Source organism: Neofelis nebulosa, chromosome 6 (assembly GCF_028018385.1).
Source record: "Neofelis nebulosa isolate mNeoNeb1 chromosome 6, mNeoNeb1.pri, whole genome shotgun sequence".
NCBI lineage: Eukaryota > Metazoa > Chordata > Mammalia > Carnivora > Felidae > Neofelis > Neofelis nebulosa.
In genome coordinates, this window is record NC_080787.1 from 17074533 (window position 1) to 17094795 (window position 20263).

The 20263-nt window shown below is 50.3% G+C and overlaps 1 protein-coding gene across 9 annotated transcripts in view; it reads right to left on the reverse strand.

Moving 5' to 3' along the window:
* The window catches only part of JARID2 (jumonji and AT-rich interaction domain containing 2), a 275578-nt gene that overhangs the window by 26350 nt on the left and 228965 nt on the right, over positions 1–20263 (reverse strand). For all 9 annotated transcript variants that reach the window (XM_058732936.1, XM_058732937.1, XM_058732934.1 and 6 more), the window contains one exon: positions 8529–8764. In XM_058732936.1, the coding sequence (XP_058588919.1) occupies positions 8529–8764 (236 nt within the window). The remainder of the gene's footprint in view (positions 1–8528; positions 8765–20263) is intronic.

Sequence of the window (20263 nt, forward strand, 5' to 3'; positions counted from 1 at the left end):
GGCGGCAGAGGCAGAGGGGGAGAGGCGAGAAGAGCAGAGTTAGTGACCTTTCCAAGAGGGTGACCTCGCGGCATGCGGTGACGAAACCGAGCTGGCCGCCGGCTCTCGCGAAGGGGGAGGTGCGGGGCCGTGGTCAAATACCGTACACGGCCGTGAACTGAAGACAGAGAGACTCCGGTTCAAACACAGGCCTATCCTCCTACACAAACACACTCGGCCCGACCTGAGTGCCCGCGGCACGGATTCCGGGGCATATTTTCACATGCGTGCTAGTGGCTCTTCCAGAAAATCAAGGTGTCACCATGACTACCTGTCCACTCGCCTACCAGTCACCTGCCACAGGTTAAGGACACTTATAGGAGCAAACCCCTGCCCATTTAGGGGAAGAGGGGATGGACGGACACAGGGACACACACACACACACACACACACACACACACACACACCCCTGTTCCGAGAAAAGACGTGCTCGCCACTCTGCTCCACAGAACAGCATGCTCTGCCCACAGAATTTTTAAATCTACGTGCTAAAAAAGGAAAGACACAAAAATACCACAAAAAGAAAAGAACAAGCACACTCATGTAGCCCGGCTCCCGTGCAGGTCGCAGGCCAAGCCCAGACACGTGACTGCCAGCCCCTGGTATCCGTCTGCCCCGTCACCTTTGACACTGGGCCCCGGGGACCGCCTCGCCGGACGCACCTGACCTCTTCCACGAAGCAAAAGATGCCAGTCCCTCCTCTGCATGGGCAGAGCTGGCTTCCCCAACCTCGACAAAACCTCCACATCCGGTTAGAACCTGTCTCAGCCGGCTCGCAACTTGGACACCACAGGAATTCTGTGACACATAAAAGTCACCCTTGTCGGGGCGCCCGGGTGGCTCAGTCAATCAAGCGTCTGACTTTGGCTCAGGTCACGATCTCACAGTTTGTGAGTTCCAGCCCCGTGTCGGGCTCTGTGCTGACAGCTCAGGGCCTGCGGCCTGCTTCGGATTCTGTGTCTCCCTCTCCCTCTGTCCCTCCTCCTGCTTGTGCACTCGCTCTCTCGCTCTCAAAAATAAACAAACACACACTAAAAAAAAATAAAGACACCCTTGTTTATAAAGGGAAACCAGAGTGACGGGTGCACACTGGAAATGCAAAACTTCCAGAGAATGATGAAGGCCCAGCCAGAAGCCACTGCTGGGTGCACTGCTCTGTGACCATCACGTCACAGCCCTGTTTGCTGCGGCTGCTGCTGGCCTCTGACAGGTCACTAACATCTTGGGCATCAATCTCTCATCTGCAGCAAGAGTTCAAAATGGGGACTCCAAGGTTCATAAGCACCCCCACCCCCAAAAGAGGTCAACTAGAAATCACACAATCAGCAGGAAATGGAACAACCACAGCCATTGCTTCTCACCAGTAACCCCCACGAGGAGGTGACTGGATAGAAGGAGCCTGTGTTCCCAAGTCAGAGAAGCTGACCGACCAGCTGTGGTCACGTAGGAGCGCATCCTCCCGTCACAGCACAAAGGTCGTGTGTTCCCAATCAGCCCCCAGTGCTCCCACGGGAATCAGGTTCCCCAGGACAGGGCCCAAGTCTGAGTGACCTCTACACTACGTCCAGGGAAATGCACTCAGCCCAAGTGGGGAAAAACAAAAACAAAACCAGAACTTTCCCATCAGTGACTCTCAGAACCCGTAGATCACCGGGCCCCACCCCCGGGGTTTCCTAGACCACTAGAGGTCTGGGATGGGGCCCGAGAATTTGAATTTCTAACATGGTCCCAGGTGATGCTGACGCTGAGGCCGGAACATACTTTAAGAACTGCAACAAACCATCGGTAGAAGATTCTGGAAACTGAGCAAGAAGGGTATTTCTTTATATGCCATCAGTTACACGCAGTGCAATCAAAGCCATAACATCTCGGTAAGAGGCTGTGTTCCAGAAGCCAAGCCTGGGGCATTCAGGGAACCAGGTTTCTGGTGAGGCAACCTGGACCTCTGGACTCCAGGCCCCACATGGGAGGCCGCGGGGCAGGCCCAGGACTTACGGTCAGGTCCACCACTGCTCACCACCCTACAGAGAGTCCAGAGAGGCAGGACTGACCAGATCAGGTGGGGGAGAGACGAGTGTGGAATGAAGAAATGGGAAATTAAAACTAAACAGCTAACAGCCTGGCAACAAGAAGTTAAAAATAAATGTATACAACCGAGGGTGGGTGAAACTTCCCAAGGTGGGCACCACTCCTACCTGGAATAAAAGGTAAAGTGAGGGACACAAAGGTCTCTAGTTTTTCATGGTGTTTTTCAAATGCTTTCATTAGCTCAAACCAAAATGAGCCACTTATGATAAAACCAGAAACAGTATATACATAGTCCTGCTGTGGCTCTGAGAAACTTTTCCATCATCGAGACAGAGAGAGACCTCAGGGATCCAGCATCTTCAGAGAAGGATTCCACTGCCCAGAAAATAGAAGACACACCCTTTAGGCCTTTGATCTCTCCTGAACCATTGAGAGGACGGCCTGTTCCAACTCTTCACCCAGCTCAAAATAAAGCTGATTCTGCAGCCTAACCGCCCCGACCCTCCACCCAGACTCTGATCTGATCAGTGCGGGAGGGAGCCCAACAGCTCAGTGTTCCCGTAACGATTCTGGCCCTGCTCCTGCCCAGTATTAGGGTTCACCCAGGGGAGACTGGAGAGCCAGAGTCAGAATCTCTCAGACTCTACATCAAAAAAAAAAAAAAAAAAAAAAAAAACCAAACAAAAAAACAAAACAAACAAACAAGCAAAAAAACAAAAACGCACAGGGGCCTTAAATGCATCCATTCTGCCCCCTTGGGGGCACCTGATGGCCTCTCCTGCTGTGCTAGGTTATGGGGAGGTACATTTTCTACAGGGCAGAATTCTAGAAAAGTATTTCACCGTCTTCAATGGCAAAAAGAATCCCCCCTTCTTGTTTACGTATTTCCGTAAACTTCAATATGGGTGGTTCCTGCCAAGATGTGCAGTCAACTGCCCTGCCCAACCAGAAGAGTGAGTCCCTCTGTTCCTTTGCTTCCTCACCATGCTTACAGTCCCCTTCAAAAGCCGCTCCCCAAACCCTATGCGTGCAGGTCCACACATCACAAGCTCAAAGACTAAATGCATCAACCTCACAACTCACTGAACTCAATGAACCTGATTGAGAAATCGCCTACAGAGACGGGAAAGGACATGTCTCATTGGCCCTATTTCTTCCTCCCACCCAGCACACCTGTGTTCCGCCTACAGCAGAGGTCACGTTCTCCCAACCCAGGAACCCACCTGTCCGCACACACATGCCTACTCCTTGGCCCGTCCTGGTCTTTTGGGGTCCAGTGCTCAACTGTTACCAAAGAAAGCAAAGGAATGGTGGTGGCAGGCATTGTTTTACCTTGCCTTGGAGGGTTTCCTCCCACCCACCACCTTATCAAAAAAGGGCAAAACACCGAGTTTGAGCTTAACAAAACACCCAGGTCACTCAGCCAGCTCACAAGGCACAGTGGGTCTGATGTCACTGTGCACACCTGAGGAAGTACTTACCCAGAGCACGTGAGAAAGAGGTCACTTAGCTCACTGGAGGCCTAACGCAACGTGCTGCATGCAGCAGAACCTTCCAAGGTGCAAGAGAAACACTGCGGTTGAATAACTACAGCTCTCCAAGCTGTTCCTTCTCTGGGCTCTGGCAGGGACTTCTGCCTTTGCATCCCTCCCCCCTAAACCCACCTAGCTCTGCAGGAGGTGGGATGTCTGCAGCCTGTTCTCCCTGGCCCACCACCGCCCACCCACCACCGTAGCTCAAGCTCCTCCAGGCCCACAGCCATGAGGTTTCATGGCAAAGAAGTCCGAGCCAAGTTCACAACCAAGAATCCTGTCGTCAAGCTCCTGTTCCCACCAGAGGGAGCTGCTGAGTCGGGAGCCTCTGCTCATCCTTTCAGAGCTGAGAGGCTGGGGACAGCCCACTTGGACCTTAAGACTTGGATTAAAAACAAAGAGCCTGAGATGAACCAGACAGGCGGAGGGGAAGGCCTCCTGGCGCAGCAGACCCCGTCGTGAGAGAAAGGGTAAGACCCTAGTTAATGAGCGCAGGACCCTCCCAACAAAAAGGCAAGGCTGGGTTCTGGTAGGAGCCCCCAACCCTTTGATAGCACCTGCTCCCACACTACAGGTGACTTAATGGAGTCCTTAATACCGTGCCACCAACACCTGCAAATCCAACACCAAGCACGACCCGCTGAGCGGCACGGCTAAAACCCTCAACATCTTACGGCACAGGCGATTTTCTGACCTTCTCTCTGGATGTTCCTATTTTCCAGAACTTTAAAAAACAAAACTACTCCTGATTCTTTAATCAGAATTTAAACCCCCTCTTTGAATCTTTGAAGCCAACACATCTGCAGCAGCCCCCGTACAGCTTATTGTGAGGACCCAACCTCCAAAGGGAACAACGGAGCCCAGCAGATCTTCCTGCCAAACGTGCCCGCGGGCTGCCTGTAGGAGGCGATCGTTTCTTTCACATTGTGGCTCAGCCTCAGCACGATAAATGAGGACAGTGACCGCGAGTGGGGTGGCCCAACAATCCACATCGTGGCTTACCAACCTCACAACATCAACAAAAGTGAACACCTCCTCACGAGGCTCTTGGAAACCAACTTTTTTTTTTTTTTTTTTAAATGTTTGTTTATTTTTGAGGGAGAGAGAGTGAGCACGAACAGGGGAAGGGCAGAGAGGCAGAGAGAGAGACAGACAGAGAGACAGAGACCCAGAATCCCCAACAGGCTCCAGGTTCTGAGCTGTCAGCACAGAGCCAGCTGCCGGGCTCGAACTCACCGTGACCTGAGCCAAAGTCAGAGATGCTTAACTGATTAACTGACTGAGCCACCCAGGTGCCTGAAACCACCATTATAAAATGCTCTCTAGGTGCATAAGGTTCTTTGGCTTTACCGTCCTGCGTGTGCTAGTCTTTTACTGCATTTAAGCTGAACTGCTAGGTGAAGGAACCGAAGAGGAAAACATCATTTGCTCCTGTGTCCAACACTCAGCACACGTCCAAATCATCCTGCCAGTGGCCCTGACAATCCCAGGGCAGTCACACACGCATGGCAGACACCGTGCCTCTGTTATCATAAAGGCGAGAGAGGCCTGGCAAAGCCCCTCACGCTGAGACACAGCCACGGGGGAGGTTATTCCTGGGCCCCGAGGAAGCGCAGCGAGCACATGACATTGTGCAAGGTTAACGGGGAAGGGGCCGTTTCAGTACAAAGGGCAAGTGAGTTAGCAGAGGGTGCCTCCAACCACATCAGAGCAAACAGGGTCAAGTCCCTGGGGAGCGGCACCTCCTCAACACCACACCCCACACCTCCCACCACCGCTTGACACGATTCACATTCACCCTCTTCTTTGGGGGCGAACCTGAAGAAGTTAATCCTATTTAAAATTAAAGACCCACATATCCTCTGGCCCCAATCTTTTCTGCAGGTGAAAGATGAAAAGGTCAGATTCTAGTCATTTCCATCAGGCCGTTACAAAGGAATCTACAACTTGCTTTCACTGACCTTATTTTCTCTGTATTTTAAATACTGGGATGTGGCAGTTTCTAATTCGTCCTTTTGTTTATCCCAATATCACGGGGTGGGGGGGTGGGGGGGGTCCAGTGTGACTGCGCCCAAATGAACAACAGGGCCCAGGAGCGTTAAAGATCTTAAATTTCAGTGGAGGTCCTGGTTAGCGCCGAACAGGAACTGGAGAGCTGGCGCCCTGGGCCAGACAGAGAAGGCCGAGGAGACAGAGGAGGAGGCGAAGGGGAAGGGGTGGGGGGAAAGAGCCCTGAGCGCTGCCCGTGGACACCCCACCTGCAAAGACTGACCCGAACAAAGCACGAGAGCCAGGTCTCTGCAGTCGCTGGGTGACAGGGGGCTGCTCTGCACGGGGACCCGGACCTCTCACTCCCAGGCCGCACAGTGAGATGGGCCACGCACGCAGGCCGGGGAGCCAAGGCGCGGGGTCCTCTCTGCTCCCCCAGCTCCTCCCGCCAGCTGTGCCAATTCCTAGCGTTCAGCTACAAAGAGAAATCCCGAGCCGAGGGGCACGAGCTGACAGCTGAAGACGACCTGTGACCAACGGACACCAGAGGGGTCCGCCACCCAGCCCCACCGGAGAAGGGGCGAGTGTGTGTGCCCACGTGTGCACGCGCGGTCACGGGTCTGTGTGAATGTGAAGTCCTGTTCGTCCCCTTCCAAACCCTTCAGTCCTGCCCCACAGATGGGAGCTCCCCTTACTCTGGGACCCTTTTTAATTCTTCTCCACCTGTAGGAGAATCCCATCAGAGCGCGTATCAGGCTGTCCGATCTGGGAATGGAGGGGAGAGAACGAGCCACAAACACAGGGATGGCGGTGCCTCCGGCGGCAAACCGGGAGCCCAGCATTGACCCCGCGGGTTAGTTCCACCGTCGCGCGCAGTTGTGGCCTCTGCGAAAACCGTGACGTCTGGGTCTCAGAAGACGGGCCAGTGTTTAAAATACGCTACGACTACTTACTCAGTCTCAAGGTAACACCGCCGAGGATAAAGACACAGGTATGTGAGAACGCTGCCCGGAAAAGACACGAAGATTCTCACCCTGCTCACCTCACCAAGACTGGGGCGCCTGGGTGGTGCAGTCAGTTAAGTGTCTGACCTTGATTTTGGCTCAAGTCATGATCTTCACAGTTGTGAGGTCAAGCCCTAGGTCCTCGGGGTCTGAGCGTGGAGCCTGCTTAAGGTTCTCTCTCACGCTCTCTCTGCCCCTCCCCTGATCGCACTCTTAGAAATTAACATTAAGAAAAATTTTTAAGCCCCAAAGTACCTTTAAAAAAACAAAAAAAAAAAAACTAAGGTTAAAACTACACACACACACACACACACACACACACACACACACACACACACACAATCTCTCTCTCTCTCTCTCCCCCATGCATGCATGCAAATACACATATTCAGAGAAACTATTCTAACATCATGAACAATGAGAAAGGCCCAGGCGCCTGGGTGGCTCAGTTGGTTAAACATCTGACTTCAGCTCAGGTCATGACCTCGTGGTTCATCAGGAGTTCAAGCCCCACATCAGGCTCTGTGCCAGCAGCTCAGAGACTGCTTTGGATTCTGGGTCTCCCTCTCTTTCTGCCCCTTCCCCTCCCTCCCTCCCTCCTTCCCTCTCTGTCTCAAAAATACACATTAAAGAAAAATTTACAAAAAACATTAAAAAGAATGAGAAAGGACACGCGTAAAGAACAGCTCCACAGGGGCACCTGCGTGGCTCGGTCACTTAAGCGTCTGACTCTTGATTTTCGGTTTAGGTCATGATCTCTCAGTTCCTGGGATCAAAACCTGAGTTGGGCTCTGCACTGACCGTGTGGAGCCTGCTTGGGATTCTCTCTCTCTCCCTCTCTCTCTTGCACTCCCCTGCTCGCTTGCACTCTCTCAAAATAAAAACAGCTCCACGAGGGGAGGGATTACATTATGTTCCCACCATCTCTTAGTAATTCTAGAACATGGCAGGTCAGGAGATCTCTCTGGTCCACCCATACCTGGCCCCGACTCCATCCATTCTGCAGAAAAGGTTAGCTGTGTGTCACAAGTGCCCAGTGAGGAGATCTGTGATCCCCATGGCTCCCTGACTTTAAAATGCAGTGAGAACAGGAGCGAGGGGTCAGTGACAAGCCACTGACCCGGGTGACACAGCCCTTCACCGTGTGCCTTCCTCCAGGCTGTGCCTTCCGGGGGTCCCGGGAAATCACTGTCCAAGGACGGAACACTGTGACAATGACAATGGCAGACCCTGAGGCCATTCTTCAGAGTTTCCCAACAGGATCCGTGTTATCTAACGCGACCTCGAGCAGGGGGCAGTGGGGGCTGGAGAACAATGTGACCCGCGAGCTGCGATCCTGAGGTGCAGGCTGACGTGTGCGGGGTGAACCGCCCCCGGGCACACAGGGACTGCTCAGCGGTGCGTGTGCCCGTGCACGCCTCCTGCCCCCAAGTCCTGGCGGAGATGCTAACTTGTCACGTTAAGAACGACAGAGAAGCGGTCCAGGACTGTCCCCTGACAGCGCGAGGCAGTTTGCGGGCCTGTCTTCAAGGTACAGCTTCTCCAGGCTTGAGAGGACGACCGAGCTCAGAGCCATCGGGCGCCAGGACACGGGTGGAGGAGGGGCAGTGAAGGCGACAAGTCGCTTTGCCCAGCCAACAGGCGCCAACACACCAGATCCACCAGAGGGAGGCGCCTGGAGTCTGGAGCAGGTGCCAGAGCCGCTCCCACCAGAGGCCTGCACACCCAGCACCTCTGTGCCAACACCGTGCTTCCCTCCCCAGCTCACCTCTGGCCGTCACCCTCCTGGCTTCCTGAGCCCTCTAGGTACGGGTTTCTCGAGGCGGCCACTCCCACGTCCCCTTCACTTAAGATGGTGACACGGGGACACGGCGCCTGGCGGGCAGGCCCCATCTGGGCCGGAGCCGGGTCACCTGTGCGGCAAGGCCGGGTTTACCTGCTTCCGTAAGTCCTGAGCCGACCGATGCAGAGGGGGGTGGTGGTGGTTAGCAGCGAGCCCCTTGGCCGAGGAACCCGTGGAGGGGGCCGCTGGGGGCGGGGCCGCTGACGCCTGTTCCCTCCGGCTGTCAGTCCGGTGATCACTGTGCTTCTCCTTCCCGGGAGTGGCTTCTTTGCTTTTGTGTTTTTGAACAGGTTCTTTCTCCCGTGGAGACCTGCTGGAACCATTGAAAACTAGGAAGGAAAGAGGGACAATGAGGTCACCACATTAGATTCTGCCACCATCCAGCATCAAGGCCCGGAAGCCAGGGAGAAAGCCAAGTCCCCGTAACTCGAGCCACCCCAAGACCACAACACCAGTCTGGCACCACAGCCTAAAGTACGGAACAGTCCTAGGCCCCGGGACAAAAACCATTATAAAGCATACCCAAAGAATTATTTGCTTTGGTTGAAAAGACTGAAAAAAATCTATTTTTAGAAAATCCCTACCAAAACAAAACAAAACAAAAACCCAGCGGCCCTCAGAACATCAACATCACACGTTTAAAAAAAAGAAATGAACACACAGTCAACATCCCAAGAACAGAACCACCTGGTGTATGAAGATACGGGGCATATGGAATAAAGTCGTATCTTCTCCAATTTAAAGTTACGCATTCTAGGGACGCCTCAGTCAGCTAGCGTCCGACTTCATCTCAGGTCACGATCTCACGGTTTGTGAGTTCGAGCCCCACGTCGGGCTCTGCGCTGACAGCTCGGACCCTGGAACCTGCTTTGGATTCTGGGTCTCCCTCTCTCTCTCTCTCTCTCTCAAAAATAAACATAAAAATAAACATATAAACAAATAAACAAAGTTGCGCATTCTGAGACTGAAGATCTGCTCACCATCCCATCAGTGACCAGAGAAGCGAGAGAGGGCAACAGAGCCGGACCTGTTTCTCTTCCAGAAGCCCTAACAGCAGGAACAGCCAATGCATTTCATGCTTGCCACAAGCCAGGTGAGCCGGCTACGGCAGTGAGGCACGCTCACTGCCTTTACGTCCAAAGGGACAGGCAACACGTCGTCAGGCCCATTTTACAGATAAGTTGGAGAAGGAGTCATGCTGCCCGTCACCAGCACCGGCAGGCTGGCCTGCCTCCCAAGCTCACCGCCTCCCCGGTCCCCAAGCATGTGCCATGATGCCACCCACCCAGGCAATTCCAAAGAGAACAGCAACGCTCAGCAACTTGACGGTCAATTCTGTTCCTGCCAGGAGTTCCTTTTTCCACATTACAGCTGGGGCTTGTGAGCCCGGACGGGGGGGGGGGGGTGGGGGGGGGGGGGGGTCTGGCCCCTCTCCACGGAATACAATGAGCTTTTACCATCTGCCCCTCCCACAGCACAGGCTTCCCCTGCCCTCAAACCATCCGGGCAATATTGGCCTGTGTCCTCAGGGAAGGAGAGGGAAAAGACTCCCCACAGGCTCTGGCAGAACAGACCACATGGAGCCCTTGCAGTGCAGCCAGTGCTCATTTTAGAAAGGCTCCTGACAGACGGGGGCGGGCGGGCCTGAAAGGGCGGGCGGGCCTGAAAGGTCGCCACGCTCACCCCACCGCCCCCAGGCACCTCCTCTCCAGGCCATGCCCACCCCCACCAGGCTGACTTCCAGGCCAAGTGCACCCAGGCGGCTGTAAGTCTACGCCTCCTTGGAGCGGAAGTCTCTTCCCGCGGGGGCGCAAAGAAGTCACGCTCCCCTCCACCCACAGCCCTTTCCGAGGGCTCAAAACCAACTAAGCCTCTCTTCCGAGGACAGCAGCCTCCAAACGTGTGCCCACAGCTCCGTACGCCTTCTCTCTCACCTCTGTCGTGTCCTGTCAATTACTTTCGTGTCACAGAGGTGAAAAATATTTTCCTCTTATCTGCCATTGGCTTTCCTAGCTCTTGTGATGCTGCATCTGCTAACCCATTTTTCTTGTTTAAAGTCTGTCTCGGCTTCTGTGCTTAGAAAGCCTGCCCATGTTCTCAAATGCGAAGATATTCCTCCACTGGTCTTCCTAATTCTTTCTTATTTATTTATTGAGGGGGGGGGGAGAGAGAGAGAGAGAGAGAGAGAGAGAGAGAGAGAGAGATCATGTGAGGCGGAGAGAGAACCCCAAGCACTGTCTCACTGAGAGTGCAGAGCTGGATGCGGGGCTCGAACCCAGGAACCATGAGATCATGACCTGAGCTGAAAAACCAAGAGTCAGACACTCAACCGACTGAGCCACCAGACGCCCCCATCCTCCTGATAATCGACTGAATTGCTTACACGGACTTCTTTGGTCCACTTGTTACCACCCCAGATACGGTCTAACAGATTTACATGTTCCGTGCCTGGACTGGATGTGAATCTCGATCTGGAAAGTTCCTCCCAGCACCAGTGACTGACTACATGTTCTCAAGAGATTTTCAATACTGCAGTGAAAGAGCTCGCCGCGTCAAAATATGGTATGCGATCTGGCGTTATGGAAGGTTTCAGTGGGTACTCTCGGTTACAGGGAAAACGGAGAGCTTCAAATGGTTGGCATTTATTCTAAGTGTAAGGAACTGCACTCCGTCAGAGCCCATCAATCACACCAAGCTGGCAGGATCCGTGCTTACTTTCAAGACAAATTAAAAGCAACATCCGTAAGAAGTCATACTTCAGTGTGATTAAAACACAAGTGAGGAACATGAATCTGGGCAATTCTTGACCGTTCACCCATTTTCTAAAGCAGTGAACATAGATAGCTCCTTTATGGAAACACAGCACAGGAAGCTGGTTGTCTTTTTGGTTTTTTGGGTTTTCTGTTTTAAATCCCAAATATTCCATGCCCTTCCATGCTTTGTTACTGAAGAAGTACCAGTTCTGTCATTACTTCCCTCTGTTTGGTTAGAACGATTTTCTTCTGTGGCTTCGTCCCCTTTCCTAACACTGCATCATGGCAACTCCATTCCCAGCACTGCCATTTACACCCAGGCAAGTTACTGACTCCTCAGTTTCCCCATCTGTAGACCGGGGATAAATGGGCGTTCCTACACAGAGGTTTGCAAAACCCCATCTCTGCATGTTCCGAAGGACCATCTCAGACGGCTAAGAAATCAGCCTGTGGCAAGACGGCCTCTGGCCTCCCTGCTGAAGGGAGGTGCGGCATGAAGAAGGCTTCCATACAGATAACTGTCTGGCCTGTGCACAGTTCTGTCTCTTGGGGGAAAAGACGTGTGGCTGATGCCCTGCCCGTGCAAGAAGGAATAGATGCTGAAAACACAGCCCACGTTTTCTACGAGCTTCATGAGTGACTCCACCCCTGGGGGAACCGGAGACCCTTTCAGGGCACCCCTCCCAGGTCACAACTATTTTCGTAATTATACCAAGATACTATTTGCCCTTCTCACTGTGTTGATTTCATTAACGGAACAAAACAAAGGTGGATTTAGCATCAGGGAAATGCTAATCAAAACCACCACGAGACAACAACCGTTTCACACCCACTAGGATGGCTATCCACAAAAGACAGATAATGGAGAGTCCTGGGGAGGATGCGGAGAAATTCTAACCCTCATGTAGTGCTGGTGGGAATGCAAAATGTTGCAGCCGCTTTGGGAAACAGGCCAGAAGTTCCTCAAAAAGGGAAACAGGGTTACCGTGACAATTCCACTTGCTAGTATGTACACAAAATACAGAAAAAGTAGGTCCACATTTGTGTGGCTCAGTTGGTTGAGCCACTGACTCTGGATCTTGGCTCAGGTACATGATCTCAGGGTTCATGAGTTCGAGCCCCGCACCGGGCTCTGCACTGACCGTGTGGAGCCTGCTGGGGATTCTCTCTGTGTTCTTCCTCCACTTGTGCTCTTTCTCAAAGCAAATAAACTTAAAACATTTTTAAAATTTTGTTTCTTAATGTTTATTTCTGAGACAGAGACAGAGCATGAGTGGGGGAGGGTCAGAGAGAGAGGGGGACACAGAATCTGAAGCAGGCTCCAGCTCCGAGCCGTCAGCACAGAGCCCGACGTGGGGTTCGAACTCACAGACCGCGAGATCATGACCCGAGCCGAAGTCGGACGCGCAACCGACTGAGCCACCCAGGTGCCCCAAACTTAAAACATTTTTAAAAACATAGTTCCACATAAAAACTTGCATACAAATGTCTGAGGGGGAATAAATACAACTGTAGGGGAAACCCAAAGGTTCACTGATTGGTATGTAGATAAGCCAAACGGGGTATCATCCATCCAATAAAAGGAGTCAAGTACCCACACGTGCACAAGTGCAAAGGGAACTTGAAAACACTGATGAGTTGAAGAAATTAATGACGGGTTCCATACTGTAGGAGCCCATTCATACGAAACGCCCAGAAAAGACCAACACAGAGAGACAGAGAGTAGATTAGCAGGCTGGGGGTGGGGGTGGGGGTGGGGAAAGAGTTCAGGAAAATGGGAAGGATTTTCCCTGCTGATGGGAACAAGGTTTCTCAGGGGAAGCAGATGACAGCACTCCGAAGGTGACTATAATGACAGACACACAACTCTGCGTGTACTAATAACTATTAAATCGTATGCTTTGCGTAAATTTTGGGATTTGTGAATCATAGCTCAATAAAACTATTTTCTTTTTTAAACTAGCACTTAACAAGAAGGAAGGGAAGACAAGCCAGTTTTCATTTCAGGGAATGATAAAGTATAAATTGTCAGTAGCACTAAATCCTGACCCCTGAACACACACACTTTGTGTGACAATTGGGGAAGTGCACACCAAGCCCATCCCCTGATCAAAGCAGGTTATTTGTAGGGAAAAGCACTCGTGTGGCAGTTATTTAAGCCGCAAGCCAGGAGTTTCATGGAATGCTACGTTTATTTCAAAGAAAGACTGATGTAGTTATCTGTCCATCGTTTTCACCAAAATGAATACAGCAACCCTGTGGTGGGAAATAACGAACAGAATTTTTTTTTTGTTATTTGGTTTTTGTTTTGTTTTGCTGCCAATGGTGGAATTCACCATTTGGGGCAAAAATTACAGTTGTGGAAAAGCTTTATCTGCCACCATTGAGTTTCAAAATCTCTCCACACTAAAATACCTCTCTGATGAGGTCAGAGAAGATGAGAATTGTTTGATGGTTGCTTAATGAAAGGTGCTGACCGCTACAAGAGGTAGTCAGGTGAACCATTTTTTCAAATTTTTAAAAAAATTTATTTTGAGAGAGTGTGCACACGCATGAGCATGTGCAAGTGAGGGAGGGGCAGAGAGAGAGGGAGACACAGGACCCGAAGCAGGTTCCAGGCTCGGAGCTGTCAGCGCAGAGCCCGACGGGGGGCTGGAACCCACGAACCGTGAGATCATGACCTGAGCCAAAATCAAGAGTCAGACACTTAACGAACGAGTCACCCAGTCGCCCCAAACCATTAATTTTCAAGTGATCAATACAAAACATTATAAAATTGTGCATGGATAAGAGAAATGTTCAAAGCCAAAGGCAAACCAATGGATTTTAGAAACACCTGGTTTGGCTAAGTCAGAGGAGCCTATGACTCTTGATCTTGGGGTCATGAATTCGAGCCGTACGTTGGGTGTAGAGATTACTTAAATAAATAAAACTTTACGATAAATTTAATGTAACAGAGTATGAGAAGTACCACTTCCAACTGCTGGGCCAAATGACCTTGCAGAAACTACCACTGCTTGAGTCTGGGGGTGTGATACCAAAGGATAAAAATCATCTACAAAGTTCCTCCCTTTTCCAACTATGTTTTCATCTGAGACTGATTCTCTTCATATATGTCAACCAAAATTATGTATTGCAGGAGACTGCACACAGAAACAGACATTAGAATTTAACTGTCTTCAAGGTTCCTGGGTGGCTCAGTTAAGCTTCCGACTTCGGCTCAGGTCATGATCTCACACCTTGCGAGTTCGAGCTCTGTGTTGGGCTCTGTGCTGACAGCTTGGAGCCTGGAGCCTGCTTGGGATTCTGCGTCTCCCTTTCTCTCTGCCCCTCCCCTGCTCACGCTCTGTCTTTCAAAAATACACATATTTAAAAAAAATCTAGCTGTCTTCTATGCCTCATATATATATATAAATATATATATATATATATTTATATATATATTTATATATAAGTTCCCTCAGTTTTAATTTTAATATGGTAAATATCAATTTTTAATAACCCGTTTTAATATCATTTTTGATATTTACCATATGAAAAATGTATCAATAAATACAATCCTTTTGGGGTTCCTGAGTCAAAAGGGGTCTTCAAATAAAAACTCCTGACATCGCTAGGCTAAAGCATCTCTTCCTTGATTAGCTACATCATCGTTTCCAGAATGTGACGGAGCGGATACTTACATGTCAATACCTACAAGCCCCCACAACACTCAGGCCCTGAGAGGAAGCCACCTAAATCTGAATCCACGAATTCACCTGCTAAACTCTTTGACCTTGAGCTAGTACCTGTCCAAGTCTTGGTTTCCCCACTGACTACCTCACAGGATGGCTCTGAGGAATCAGCGAGGAACTATTAATCTAGAAAGAGGCTAATGGGCCACGAGATGTGTGCACCGGCCAGCTGGTGGCTTGTCAGTGAGGGTCACCACACTCCAGACACGTGGCAGGACACCAGTGCTCACAGTTTCCCTGCTGCTCGTTTCCAAATGAGCCACGGGGCAAGGTCAGTTGCTAAACTGAGGTTTCAAGGAAATTCCTTAAGAGCGGCACTGTGGTTGTTAGCCAGCAAGAACTTCCTGAAATCCAGGGGAAAGACCAGATCCTTCCATGAGCACCAGCTCTACCCGACAGGGAACGCACAGCTGTGGCTCTATTCTGAGGCTGAGGACGAGTTTCAGCCCCAGCCGGCAAGGAACTGACACCTTGGGAAAACTGCTAAGGAAGCCAAGGGGTCCCGGGACTACAGACTGGAAAGCCGGTGCCATTAACATCACAGATCAGACTGGGGCTCTGTGAACCGCAGCACCACGATCCCTTAACAGACTGTTTTGATCAGAGCATCGAAAAAAGAGAACGTTTTCAGAAATACAAAAATTAAAACTGGAATAAAATTGACTTTGAATTGCAAACAAAGAGATCGCTTTCAAATGAACCCACTTTCTGTAACAGCTTGCTATCTTTCAGCAGCAGTATACCCAAATGGCAAACACAGCCAAAAAGTCAAATCATGTGTTAAATGGGAAGAAAGGGGGAAGGGGCGGGGCGGGGACGATGGAGCCAGAGACAAGGTATATTTTGTCCTCAACAGCTCATTAATTTTAAGTGTCGTGGGAACCTGCCAGTTTTACCCCTCCAAGTAATTATCTTTTGTCTTAATTTGTAAGATTCTCGAGAAGGGGAAAGGCAAAAAATATTCACTCTCACAGGGAAAGACTAAAACCCTGTGAACATAAGAGACAGAAAGAGAGGGGCGGATAGAGGACTACGCGCACTCTCCCCAATTAAAAGGAATAATTGAACTCGTTTCTTCAAGGAGGGAAAAAAAAGCATTTATCACAGGGAACTGTATTAGGAAATTGTATTGTGCTCAGATACAAATAGCTTTACATTAATGAACAGAGACAAATCTATTGATTTGTATACACACACTCTGAAAGTTAAATGGCCTATAGACAAGTGTTTTCACACCACGGCAGGCAAAATCTTTACAGCCAAAGGCTGATATTTTGATTTAGGGTCACTTCGTGCCTGAGAAGACAAGATGTGCTCCCAATGAGGGATGAAAAAGAAAACTGGACAGGGCAAGTTACATTAGCAACATCGTTCTGGCAATCCCACAAAGGTGGAAAGCTAGGCTTTCCAAGGAGGAACTTCTTCCTTTTCTTTTTTTTTTAGAGGTTTTTTTTTTTTTTTTCAACATTTATTTATTTTTGGGACAGAGAGAGACAGAGCATGAACGGGGGAGGGGCAGAGAGAGAGGGAGACACAGAATCGGAAACAGGCTCCAGGCTCTGAGCCATCAGCCCAGAGCCTGACGCGGGGCTCGAACTCACAGACCGCGAGATCGTGACCTGGCTGAAGTCGGACGCTTAACCGACTGCGCCACCCAGGCGCCCCAGTTCCTTTTCTAGCTCCAGGGACCGCACCCCACGAAAGCTATTTGCACTGATCGCAAGGAGGCTGGGGGGTGGAGGGTCCATAAGGCAGTCCATGAAAAGCCCACCATAAGGTCTCTAAAAAGCTCACCACATGCACGGCCCCTCGTAGGGATGTGCATAGCTTGGTGTTGATTTTTAGCTCCCAGATCACCAGACACATCTGTGCCTCAATTCTCTAAACTATGTAGCCAGCTGCCTCCTCTTATCTGCCCTCCAGGAATCGTTGGAGTATTTACAATAAAGTATATACAATGCTTGGTGTTCTTCAGGGGAAGGAGTTTTGCAAAAAGTAGAAGGCTGATCTTTTTTTCCAAGCTCCTGCTGCCATGCCGACGCACGAGACCCGCATTTTAAAGCAGTGACCCCCTTGAACAGAGCGGACGAGGCCAGCACATCCTGTGGCCTGTCTCCGTGACACCCTCATCTTGCTAATTATTGGTGCTAAGAAAGGCACCTCATCAGAACACAAGGACAGAATCCTGATTTTTTTTTTTTTATGAGGCGACTTGGCGTCTGCCTAAGTTACAGGACACCCTGAGATGACTCAGTGTCTGACCTGAGCTAATGGGGTTCTGAAGCCTTCACCTCCTTGAAAGAGAAATGTGAACATGAGATGTTACAGGAAGCCGGGCCGAAACGGCTGGTCGGCCGGCAGAGGCACAGAGACCAGAAGGAAAGAACGATCACGAGGCCCACAGGCTGGACCAACCCCCAAATTACATAAAATAAGACGTGTTCCCTGTCCCACCCCCAATACGAATTGAAGGGACAAAAAGAGAACCACTGTAAATAGAGAGGAACGTGTGATGGAAAGGAAAAGAGAAGCATGCCAAGTTTCTGATCGGGAGCCAGATATTTAAATGTAAGCTTCGTGTCATTACAAGGCGTCCCGACTTGGGGAAGACAGACTCCATCAATTGGCTGGCATTAAATCCTTGTTACTGTACAAAAACTGTGCCTGCTCCCTGGAGCCAGTTCAACTTTGAGTCACTATTGTCTGAAAACAATGGAATGTCTGCCAACCTTGTGCCAACAGTTCAAAAGGATTTTAATGCAGCCTGTGCGAGAGCTGTAACCCGGTTTGCCCTGGGCACAAACTGCTCCGCTCACGTAGCTGTAGCACTCACGTGTTCGACTAGGGAAGGCAGAGAGGACGTGTTTCGGTCAGCACAGGTCCTGTTGTAACCCCATGGCACGGCTCACTCACACCGGGAGCCAGCGCCCGGCCGCAACGCGAGGGAGGAAAGCATCGGCGGCCCGTGTGCACCCCGACCTTCAGCATCACAAGCCGGGCTCTCCTGGTTAACGCAGTGTCTGCAAAACCCCTCTGGAATGGACACCCTGAAATCCTACCACTTTGGTTATAGGAAAGAAACGCATTAAAAAGGATTTTTAAGGCACGTTACATTTTCTACGTACGACCTTCTAGAACTTAAGTCACAGGCTATTTTTCTGCAATCAGAATTTGGTCGCGACCGTCCCAGGATCAAAAAATGTGAACACACGATGGGCAATGATGCCCCATAATGGAGTTGGACGGATCTGCCATTTAAACACGTTTCTTGGGGTGCCTGGGTGGCTCAGTCGGTTAAACGGCCGACTTCAGCTCAGGTCACGATCTCGCGGTCCGTGAGTTCGAGCCCTGCGTCGGGCTCTGGGCTGATGGCTCAGAGCCTGGAGCCTGCTTCCGATTCTGTGTCTCCCTCTCTCTCTGACCCTCCCCCGTTCATGCTCTGTCTCTCTCTCTCTCTCTCTCTCTCTCAAAAATAAATAAAACGTTAAAAAAAAAAAATTAAAAAAATAAAAAAATAAACACGTTTCTTGCAGATGATCCTAGTAACTTCTGATACTGAAGTTTAAAAGGGCGTATGACCTTTATGAGAATATAAAGGTCAGGGCAAGGAAAAGACCATGAATCAGGGTGAATGGTTTTTGTCATTGAAAAATGGTTTCTTGGTCCACCTGGCCCCCAAAGGAGCTGAGGACAGGAGGAGACTGAGCCTGAGGGTGACCAACCCCCACCCTGCCACTGGTGCCCACATCAGTGGGCTCTAAGCTTTGTGCATTCTCCAATGTGCCAGAACAGGCTTGGGGAGGGACATCTGGGCCAGTGGCCTTTTGGGACGGCAGGCAGTGGGGCTGACAGGGATTTCATGCTTTATCACTCTCAAGAAAGGAGACAAAGATCGCAGAACTATGGGTTATACTCAAAAGAGATGTGCATTAACTCTTGAAGAACAAAATGAATGCAGTATTTTGCAGTCTGGGGATAAAAAAAAAAAAAAAAAAAACAAAGAAAAACCCTACACAGAGGTGGATGAATTCTAACAGGCCGACCACATCTGAAGTATATGATAAGCTATCTGGCCCAACGTTGGATCCGAACAAGCAATCTCATTCACAGCACATTTGGAGAAGAACACCCTGAAAATGTGCACAAGAATGCGAGTGGAAGGCACCCCCTCCAGATAACACAATCGACTATACAAGTTAGAGAACTGGTAATTTTCAGAATAAAAATGCTAATACAAAAAAGCTAAATATAGGAGTAGCCGCACTGCAGGAAGGATTGCTTTCAAGGTTCCCCAAATACATATCGGGGATCTGCTCCTGTATCACAAACACCTCCCCCCAGCCTCCAGCCAGGAAATGAAGGACTCAAAACATTCTATATGTGCATCGTACAGTCTCGGAATGAATGGCACATATTCCCGACTGAAGATTCCCCCGAAGACAGGCCTGATGAAATCAGCTGAAAATAGTAAATACGAAGCAGTGTGCAAAGAGCTCAACAATTCAATTTGTAATGTGTATGACATGAACACATCCCAGCCCATTCTGGACAAAAGAACGGATTCAAGATTCTGAAAATCTAATGCAATGTATTAATTGTGAAATGTCACAGCTCTTCTAAAGGATCATGGGGTGGGACACCAGTAACAGGATGGTGGCCAGCCTCTGCTTTTTGAGGACCCACCAAGCACTGGGCACTGTACTAATTGCTACTGTCACTCATTCAGATTTCGGTTTTTTCTCAGGAAGTCAGGATTCACATAATGTGTGATCCGCACATTTAAAGCACGGAGTGCCGCACATTCAGAGTTGTGCAACCCATTACACCACAATGCGAGTTTAAAATGTTTTCATCACCCCAAAATGACACGCCATTGTCCACCAGCAGCCACTTTCCTTCCTCCCCTCGCCAACCCTAACCCCAATCGAAAAAGCCACATATCCTTGTCGGCTGTATACCAATGGAGAAAGTGAGGCTCCCGGACTTTAAGTAACTGGCCCAATGACAGCTGATGAGGAAGGCATCGGAGCCAGAACATTCTCCCCGTCTGCTGTCGCTGAGATCTGGATAAGCCCCTCACCCCGGATCAGAGCAGCTCTACCATTACCAGCAAGGGGCATCCCCACGCTAAAGCAGGAACAGTGGGCCGGTGCCGCTGCCAAGTGTCCACGTAGGTCCCTAAGGTCCCGCACGGACCAGCGTAACCCAGGCTTAAGGAAAACGAGAAGAGAACGGGCACAGGCTGATTACGCTGACGGACAAGGCATGGCCCCCAACCTTCTACCACACTTGACACTGCTCGACCTGGGAAGGTCAAGCACACCACATGCTGACAGCACTT